Source organism: Camelina sativa, chromosome 14 (genome assembly GCF_000633955.1).
Source record: "Camelina sativa cultivar DH55 chromosome 14, Cs, whole genome shotgun sequence".
Classification (NCBI taxonomy): domain Eukaryota; kingdom Viridiplantae; phylum Streptophyta; class Magnoliopsida; order Brassicales; family Brassicaceae; genus Camelina; species Camelina sativa.
In genome coordinates this window covers 635,412-645,286 of record NC_025698.1, presented here as the reverse complement: position 1 = coordinate 645,286, position 9,875 = coordinate 635,412, and the positions used below count along the sequence as shown (strand labels likewise).

Below are 9,875 nucleotides of genomic sequence, written 5' to 3'. Positions count from 1 at the left end.
ATGTTCATGATGTCGGCAATGATGGATGCTGGAGACCGGGAGGAGGCATTATGAAGTCTGGCGTTTCTTTCTTTCCAGAGCAAGTAAACTGAGGCTTGAAAGGCGAGTCTAAGAATCAATGCGACATTTTTATCTCTACAAGGATTCTTCAGCCATCTAACCCCATCCTCAAACATAATTGGAGGGGTTACATGGGCCTTAGTTGTGAATGACCACCAGACCTCCGCAGAGTAAGTGCAGTCGAAGAAGAGGTGTTGTCTTGATTCGTCATGACCACTACAGAGGAGACAAGAAGCTGGAACATGAAAACCCCAACTGATCATTCTGTCCCGCGTGAGCAACCTATCCGTAGCTGCCATCCAGACAATGAAGGCGTGTTTCGGGATTCTGTCCTTGAACCAAACTCCCTTCCACCAATTCACTCTGTTCTCAGGCGGATTTAAGTGGTGCCAAGTTTTTGATGTGGAGAACTCTCCCGCCGGTTGGGAGTCACTTATCTTCCAGAGATACTCATCATCTGCTGAGTCATCCTCATATCCGAGAATTGTAGACTCAGGCAAAGAGTTCTTAAGTACTTGAATGGTCCTACTTCTGCTTCTACTTCGAGCTATCCACCACTCTCCATTCCTATGAGCGTCTGCAACCACTGCAGTAATAGGTAAACCTGAAACTCTGGGGCCTTCCGGGCCTATCAACTCAATCAGTGGACCGAAGCCTGTCCAATTGTCTAACGAGAAGCTGCAGGTAATACCGGAGTTGACTTTACAGACTATAAACCGTCGAGCGATCGGTCTCAGGTTGCATATACTTTTCCAGATCCAACTGCCCGAGGAGGATTGGTCCAAAGTCCAAAAGTTCAGCCTTCCGATCAAGTGTCTTCTCACCCAAGAGACCCACAGTGAGCCTCCAGCAGCAAATATAAGCCAAATCAATTTCAAAATTAGAACCTTATTCCAAGGAACTAATCTCCTTAAGCCAAGCCCGCCACTCTCCTTGGGGGTGCAAATTGATTCCCAACTTACTCTCGCTCCTCTTGCAGAGTCGGTGACGCCCTTCCAGAGAAAGGCACAATACATTTGCTCAATCTCTTCCAAACACTGCACTGGTAGGACGAACACTGAGGCCCAAAAAGTTATTGTGGAGTATATAACTGATTTGATAAGCTGCAAACGCCCTGCATAGGATAGCTTTTTGACCGTCCAGGCAGTGAACCTGGCTCTGATCTTATCGAGAAGTGGGTGATAGTCTTGTCTTCTTAACCTTCGTGAGGTAAGTGGCACTCCTAGGTATTTCACGGGAAATGAATTCTGCTTCAAACCTAGCCTGGAAGACATGTCTTGAATGAGTTGATTGTTGCCACCATCAAGAAAAAGAGCTGTTTTCTCTCTGTTAATTCCCAGACCCGATACAGTTTTAAAGTCATCTAGAATCTCAAGAATTCCCTGCGCCAACTCCTCTCTACCATCAAAGAATATCAGGACATCATCCGCAAAACTCAAATGAGTGATCATAGGGGCATGACAACTTGGGTGTAGGCCAAACCTATTTGTCATAGCCCAATAGTCTAGTTTTTTGGACAGAATATCCATTGCCAGGACAAATAGGAGAGAACTGATAGGATCTCCTTGTCGAAGCCCTTTTTTCCCCTGAAAGAAGCCTACTAACTCACCATTGATAGCTACACTGTAACTCGGAGAGGTGAAGCATTCCCGAAGCCAATGAATGAACATGTCGGGCATGTCCATCGCTGTTAGGATGTTGAGCAGGAACTCCCAATTCAGATTGTCAAATGCCTTAGTGATGTCTATCTTAAGGCAACCTCGAGAAACATTTCCCGGAGCATGAAACCCATTCACCAACTCAGATGCCAATAGAACATTCTCACAAAGCAACCTACCCTTCACAAATCCTACCTGGTTGCCTTGTACTGTATCTGATATGAATAACTGAAGCTTGCTCTTTAATAACCTGACAATGACCTTATACACAGTCGTATAGCAAGAGACAGGTCTGAAGAGAGTGAGTTTGTCAGCCCATGGTAATTTGGGGATTAGAGTGATCGCAGTTGCATTCCAATATCTCGGTAAGTGACCAGACGTGAAGAAGGATTTAATGGCTTGCACCGTATCCTCTCCCACAATCTCCCATGCCTCTATAAAGAATTCTACAGGGAATCCATCCGGGCCTGGGGCCTTATTTCTTGGCATTCTCAACAGAGTTTCCTTTATATGAAGCTCCGTAGGGACCGAAACTAACTCCGTAGCCAGGTCCTGTTGGCATCTAAACGAATGGGTCTCCCTGATCTCTTCTATCTACATCGGGTTGATACCTGAACTCTCTGTTCCCAACAAGTTATGATAGTAAGACATGTCTATCTGATTGTTATTCCAAGTTGTGCGGTGTTGTCCGTGACCATTGCCCGTGGGACGTGGATCTCCCTCATTATAATTTACTACTTTTTTTGGTTTTATTTAATATATACATGATAAGTTACTTATTTTAGAAACTTTTAGTCAAATACGCAAATTGTCAATTCTTTTTCCTGTTCCAATAAAAAGTATGACAATCAAGACTCTTGTCACCGTAGCATCTATATTAAGAATATCAACTATACAAAGGACATATAGCGTGTCGCTAGTGAATTACTCTGCGGGATGGTAAAAGTTTTGAGTTTAGTTTTAATTTTTCTTTTCTTTACTAACTCTCATTCTGAAGAGATAGAATGATTTGTTGATTACTATGTCTTGCAGGTCAACACTTAGCAGATAGCCAGTCATAAAATTCGGTTTCTCATTAAAAAGAAATTTATATACGAATAGAGTAATAATGGCTTTTACATATAGAATTTATTCAAGTGTAGGGTTTGAAAATTGAAATGTAGACCATAAACGTTGCAGAATCCAATTGGCATGCAAGTCATTTTCAGAATTTTTCGAACTGAACAAAAATATACTATTTTACATATTTTCTAAGCTCAATAACAAGTTTTTCCATCATGTTTCCTTCATTAAATACCCCAATCACGTAATCACTACGATACTCACAATTACTTTTTCTTTTCAAAATAATTGAATAAACTGACCCGGTTAGTGAAAGTGATGATTCATCATCATTGTTTGAAACGGAGTCGTTTTACATATATATTTAGCCTATACAAAAGCTGTGACCAGAGAGAGAACAAAACTTGAACAAAAAGAGTTTTAACAGTTTGAAGCAAAGACCAGACAGAGAACTCATCTAGTAACTAACGTCTCTCGAGACTTCTTCTTCCGCACCCGATATTCGCTTCCTCGTATACCTTAAGTTACACAGATTCGAATCAGCAGTTGTTCATATTATCAGTAGTTGTTTTTAGAGAGTGACTTCTTCGATTCAACAATGAGACTGAATTATATAGAAGAAATTGTTGTTGTTGTTCTTCTTAATTACCTGAATGAGGTGGTCGGGCTGGGATCAGTTTGCTCAACGGGAGCAAATTCATTGTAGAACTGAACTGATATCAATTGGTTGGTAGATGAAACAATAGGTGCAGGTGATTTGTCTGAACTCAAACTCGAATTTCCAGGGAAGAAGCCTGCAACACGAAAATAAGAGTTGTTTCTAAGACATTTTTGGTCTTCCATGTGGAGTAACACAGAACATACTCTGTTTATCTAAGAAATCTGATGATCAAGGACTAATTAGTTAGTCTTTCAGTCAAACCAAAAGTCTCTTAACAAAAAACGAATCTAAACCATAGACCAATTGGTTACATATGAATCCACACCATAGAGAATCTTACGACCGTATCTTCAGAAAACAAATTCATTTTCAAGACCAAAGTAGCATTTTTTGGATTCATTAAGAGTTGAAAGGGGAAAGAAAACAAGCTAATGTTCACAACGAGACTAAAAAAAGTACCTTGGAAGACTAGAAAGGCGAAGAAGAGAACCGTTACTATCATCGAGAAAATGTTAATGCACTGAGATGATGATGATGATGAAGACTTGGCTGCTTTCATTTTTTTAAGGGAACTTTTCATCCGTTCAATCCTTGCCCGCTTTCTCATAGCAAGCTCTGCTATTTCCCTCATGAACTTATGGTCACTTGCACTCAAGGAAGGGCCTTTTGGCGGTCTGGGAGGCTTTGAAGCTTTTCTAGACTTCTTAAACTTTCCATTATCGCATTTGTTCTCTGAAAGATCCAGACTTTGACTGCTTGTGCCTACCCTGTTTTCGTCTCCCATTAATGGATAGATCAGATCATCAGCAATGTTTTCAGATGCAGCGAAATTCACCCGTTCAGTCCAGACCCCATTGCCTGAAACAGTAGCTAATGTGGATTCTTGTGTAACAACATCAGATCGACCAGCTTCAATGTCTACATCAAGATCTTGCTCTCGTGAAAACACTTGATCCATCCTACACTAATTATCTTCTCAGCTGCCAACTTAAAAGCCTACAACAACCTTATCTGACTTTCGAAACTCGCAACTTCCTTAATCGTCCTAGAACATGAAACAAACGAGAGATTATTAAGTATACTAATCACCCTTCAAACACATAAAAGAGTAATGCTAATATTGGTTCACCTAAACCACTAACTCGGAAGACAAAAGTAACTGATTTTGCTTAACCCACCTTTGAATCAATCACACGAACACTCTTTTACATAGGGATTCAGAACTGATAGATTGAATCTATACATTCGTTTTCCCAAATCATCTAACAAGGAGACAGAGCAAAAACAAAGAGGTGAATCGAGAACAGTGACTCTCAGAGACAATGCAGCACTAATTCTCGACGAAAAGACCTATGCTAAATCAAAAGATTACAGACTTAAGAAAGAGGCAAATCTGCAATAAACCCCAAAAAAATACACAAATCACAGAAAGAAAGAAAGAAAGAAAAAAAAAATTAAATCTTTCGGAGCGAGTGTCAAAAAACCACTAAAATAAATTTACTTGGGATTTGGAAGACAAAAAAAAAAAGAATTTGCGGATGCGCGACACTGGAAGTACTCACCTCAAATTAGGGTTCTTCAGCAGGGTGAAATTTGTGAAAAGACTTCTCTTTTTTCTTCTTCTTCTTTGTTGCGTATCTGAGATGATCTTTTGTGTTAGTATATAAACAAAACAGAAAAGCTAAAGAATGTTTTGTTTTTTTGGATTTTGTTATGTCGCCGAACGGATTGACAAAGAACGTTGCGACTAGATACAGACGTGCCAGCTTGCTTGTTTACCGAATCTCTCTAATTTACGCCGTTTTGTTTTTCTTTTTTATACAAAAATAAAAGTGATTTCAGATTCGCTTATTTGGATAAAATCGAGTTCTCAAATATCCGTTTTCCAATTGTTGAAAATAATCGGATAACTATTTCTTTCTATCAGATTTGTAAGATATTAATTATTTAACACAGTTATTTTCCTTTCTAAATCAAAATAACTAACCAGTATTTGTTTCTTTAAACTGTAAATAGGATTTTTTGTTTCTTTAAAAAAAAAATTATATATTTTCCAAACTTAGTTGCTGGCACACTGGCACTAACAAATTAACAAGTCATGGACCACACCACAGTCACCAAATAAATTTATTTTCTTTTTGGAAGTAGTCGGTTATTGGATTTGGATAAACAAATATATTATTCCTTGACAATATTTTTTTTTTAAAAAGTTGATAATTTTATTTTGATAAATATGGAACACTAAAAAATATATATATATAATCCTTCCAATTAGATCTTTCCATGTGTATGTATGTATGTATCAATGTATGTATAACCCACACATTATCAGAGAGACAAAAAAGAGCTATGGTTTGTTTCCTGAAACAAGAAGCTTTGAACTTCAAACGAGACATAAGCTTTAAACACACATTGTTCAAATAATAACAGTTATTACCAAATTACTACATGTTAGTTAATTCAAGGACAAACTGTTTCAAGCAAGCCTTGGATCTCCTCGGTTACTTCGATCTGGTGTCGAGACAATCTCTCTCGCATATCAGGACAAGTTTTCTCTGCTGCTGCATAAGTCTTTATAAGAAAGGTTGCAGTTTCAGAGTCGAGAGGTCTCCACTTCGACAAAATCCTGCAGAATTCTTCTGCTCCTTGAACATCTTTAACTTTCTCAAAGTGAAGATAAAACAAGCTGACCAGCTCTGAGCTCCAGCTCCACTCGTCTTTGTTCTCTGCGGAATCAGAAACCGCTGCTTCCAAATGCATCATAGCCAAATCCGCTTTACCCTTCTCCAACAGGTGGATCATCAGAAGCTGTCTCGATTTGGAGAATGGTCCTTTAGACTTTTTCATGGCACCATCAAGAATTTGCTCTGCTTCTTCATACATATTCATTTTTAGATACGTGTTAATCGCGATGTTAGCCAGCCAGGTTAGAGAAAGTATTCCAAGTGGTTTTAGCTTCACTGTCTTTGCCCATTTCATCTATAACCTTCTCTAATCCATCCAAGTCATTCAAACTTCCACAGCTCTGCATCCATATAGAGTAAGTGACGCCAGAAGGAGATATATCCCTCTGTTTCATCGCATCAACCAACACAGGTACCTTCTCAGGATGACCCAACCGCATGTACATAGACATCAAGTTGTTGAACGGTAACGAGTTGTTAACAAACTTGAGCTCATCCATTTTCTCAAAATGAGCTTTCGCTTTCTCTTCCTCAAGTTCCACACAGTAACAGTTCATGAGCGCCCCATAAGTCGACTGATGAATCTTTGCAGAAGTATCTAAGTTGTTTAAGTAGCTCTCAGCTGCTTCTAACCCTTTAGTCTTTCCAATTAGATCCAAACGAATTGCATGATCAGAGACAGATAATGTCATCTTCCTCTTCTCCATCCAATCAAAGATCTGAAATTTTATCATTAACAACGACTCCAATTAAACCATAAAAACTAGTGAACTCATCACAAACATAAAAATGTCATCTTTAATCTTCATCCATTCGAAACAATCGAGTTCATCCCTAATCAAAAACCCTAAGACTAGTGAAATTACAAAACTTTTGAATCTAAACGTAATTAGGAAAAGGGGAAACATGAAACAGACCTCAAGAGCATGTTGATGTCGACGGAACTTGCGAAGGTCCTTAGCGCAGCGAAAGAGATCGTCTTTTCTGACAGTAATACCCTCCATGATGAACTGATTTAACGTATCTGCCACTGACCCTCCCGTCACATTAAGCTTCGAAAGTTTCTTGTAGAGCTCTCGTTGCCTTGACGCTGCCGTCAGAGCAGGAACAGAGGCTTCGACGCCATTCGCCGCCGCCGGAGCAAAAACAGAGGCTTCGGCCCCAGACGAAGACGCCGGAGAAACGGCCGTTGAACAGAATCTCTTGCCGATGCGAGAACCGGAAGCAATCAGATTACGGAAATTCATTGTTGTTAAAAAGGATCGATCAAAATCTATTTCTTCTCTAAACCTATCGAGGAGGACTCAAGGAGTGTGACAATGGTAGGGTTTAAGGCAAGAACTTTTATGTCGTTTAATGAACTTGAAAACGGCGTGTAGTTTACAACTTGTTGTCGTTTTCTTTGTTTTTACTATAAAACAATACGTAGTTTACTTTGTTTAATTAGTCTCTCTTAACTAGGATTATTATTTTTAAACACGTCATACATAATAACTCTGTAGACACTATCACACTAATCGACATGAGATGGATAAATCCACAATACAAATGAATGGCGATGTTTTAGAAGGCTTTAAAATATTTGTTTGATACTTTATTTGTAACTAATCTTCTTCGAAATATGAGATTTTTTCTAAGAAGTTTTAAACATGAATGTATAGTAACCTGAACACACATGATCATGGGTAGACTGGTTGATCAGGGAAGAAAATATAAAGGAACATAATTCTAGTTTATATATTTTCCAATGAGAAATTAGAAAAGGAAAAAAAGAACGAGTTTATTGACTAGAACATTTCTGTTAAGCACAGGTTGCTTGCATATTTTCTAATTTTGTTTATCTTTTCTATATAATCAAAAAGCATTTTTTGTCTTGGCTCTTCAAAAATCAAAAAGAACATACAAATATGTTGTTTATATATTATCGATTAGTTAGCCGCCGAACGAGAAACTTTTGTGTAGATTCTACATGTATAAATAAAAATACCAATGAGACTTTGAAAATTCATTCATCCCGAACAAAAGAGAGAGGAGATTTTCCATACCAAGAATGGGTCTTCAAATATTAAAACTTAAAATCGGTCTTTTTCATTAACACCGTCGACCGAATAAAAAATCGTCATCCACACTGATTTTGATCTTATTTCTAATTCACATTACCAAGTAGTACACACTATCTATATCATTCAATGATTATATTGACAAATTGGTTTCATTTTCTTAGAACCATTATTTTGTTACTTCTTTTGTTGTGTTTCTACTTGTCTTCCCTTTTTGTTATTGTTGTTTTGATATTTAATTAAGGTGTAAGCGATATATGAAAATATTATACATAAAAAAACTATAGGAAAACTATCACTTAACGTGAAAGAAGCATTGTTTAATGAATGAAACACATGCATGAGATGAGAGCATGTATAATAAACGAACCTTCAGAACGATGACAAAAAGTCCACTCTTNTATAAATAAAAATAGCAATGAGACTTTGACAATTCATTCATCCAGAACAAAAGAGAGGAGATTTTCCATACCAAGAATGGGTCTTCAAGTATAAAAATTGAAATCAATCTTTTTCAGTAGCACCGTACGTCGACCGAATAAAAACATCGTCATCCACACTGATTACGATCGTATTTCTAATTCACATTATCAAGTAGTACACACTATCTATATCATTCAATGATTATATTGACATTTTGGTTTCAATTTCTAAGAACCATTAATCTGTTACTTCTTTTGTTGTGTACTATTTTCTTGTCTTCTCTTTTTGTTGTTGTTGTTTTGATATTTAATTAAGGTACTGTAAACGATATATGAAAATATTATACATTAAAAAAAAAACTATAAGAAAACTATCACTTAACGTGAAAGAAGCATTGTTTAATGAATGAAACACATGCAAGAGAGCATGTTATAAACGAACCTTTCAGATCGTGAAAAAGTCAACTATAACAAAGTTGAAGTCAACGCATTGACCATTTACACATCTATATAACAAACACCACAAACTCGTCTTAATTCGTACACCAAAACCACCAAGATCCCTCTAAAAATGGCTCAACACTCTTTTCTTCTCGTATGCTTCTACCTCTCAATCTCCTCGATACTATCTTTTGGCCAAACTGAAGCCAGCTCAATCGAGAGTTTGGTTCCAAGATCTCTCTACGACTCAATATTCATCCACAAGGACAATACCGCTTGTCCCGCAAATGGTTTCTACACTTACGAATCCTTTGTGCAGGCGACGAGGCGGTTTCCGAGATTCGGGGGCGTAGGAAGCCCCGAGACGCGGCGGCTCGAAGTGGCTGCGTTTTTGGCTCAGATTTCACACGAGACTACCGGAGGATGGACAACGGCACCAGACGGACCGTACGCTTGGGGGTTGTGCTTTAAAGAAGAAGTGAGTCCACAAAGTATTTATTGCGACTCTTCTAATACGCAATGGCCGTGTTTCCCTAACAAGACTTATAAAGGCAGAGGTCCAATTCAACTATCCTGGTAGGTTCATATAAGTATTTCATAATTGCACATTTTGAGCATAAGAGAACTAGGTATATTATGATTAAGGTATTCGATTTGTATACACACCAAAGCAACGACTACATCAAACGAGCTATTTCCCCCTAAGAACTATCATATCTTGCTGTATGGAACCCGAACTACGGACACGAGCTATATATCCCTGTCAACTATTCTTGACACCTATTTCTCCCCAAATCGAAAGTTTTACACTTATATCACCCCGAATT

General features: G+C 38.1%; 1 protein-coding gene and 2 pseudogenes across 2 annotated transcripts; 1 reads left to right on the top strand and 2 right to left on the bottom strand.

Annotated features, from left to right (window-relative positions):
- On the bottom strand, positions 3,087-5,263 carry LOC104738719. 2 transcript variants are annotated; one of them, XM_010458910.2, is made up of 4 exons: positions 5,004-5,263; positions 3,901-4,486; positions 3,430-3,574; positions 3,087-3,298 (listed from the first exon to the last, which is right to left on the bottom strand). In XM_010458910.2, the coding sequence occupies exons 2-4, from the start codon at positions 4,397-4,399 to the stop codon at positions 3,238-3,240; spliced, it is 705 nt and encodes a 234-aa protein (XP_010457212.1). In that variant the 5' UTR covers positions 4,400-4,486; positions 5,004-5,263; the 3' UTR covers positions 3,087-3,237. The 2 variants fall into 2 exon arrangements, with proteins under 2 accessions (XP_010457212.1, XP_019091534.1); XM_019235989.1 differs by lacking the exon at positions 5,004-5,263 and adding an exon at positions 4,620-4,911.
- Positions 5,729-7,427, bottom strand: LOC104738718 (annotated as a pseudogene).
- LOC104738717 overlaps positions 9,126-9,875 on the top strand; it is a 4,767-nt pseudogene continuing 4,017 nt past the window's right edge.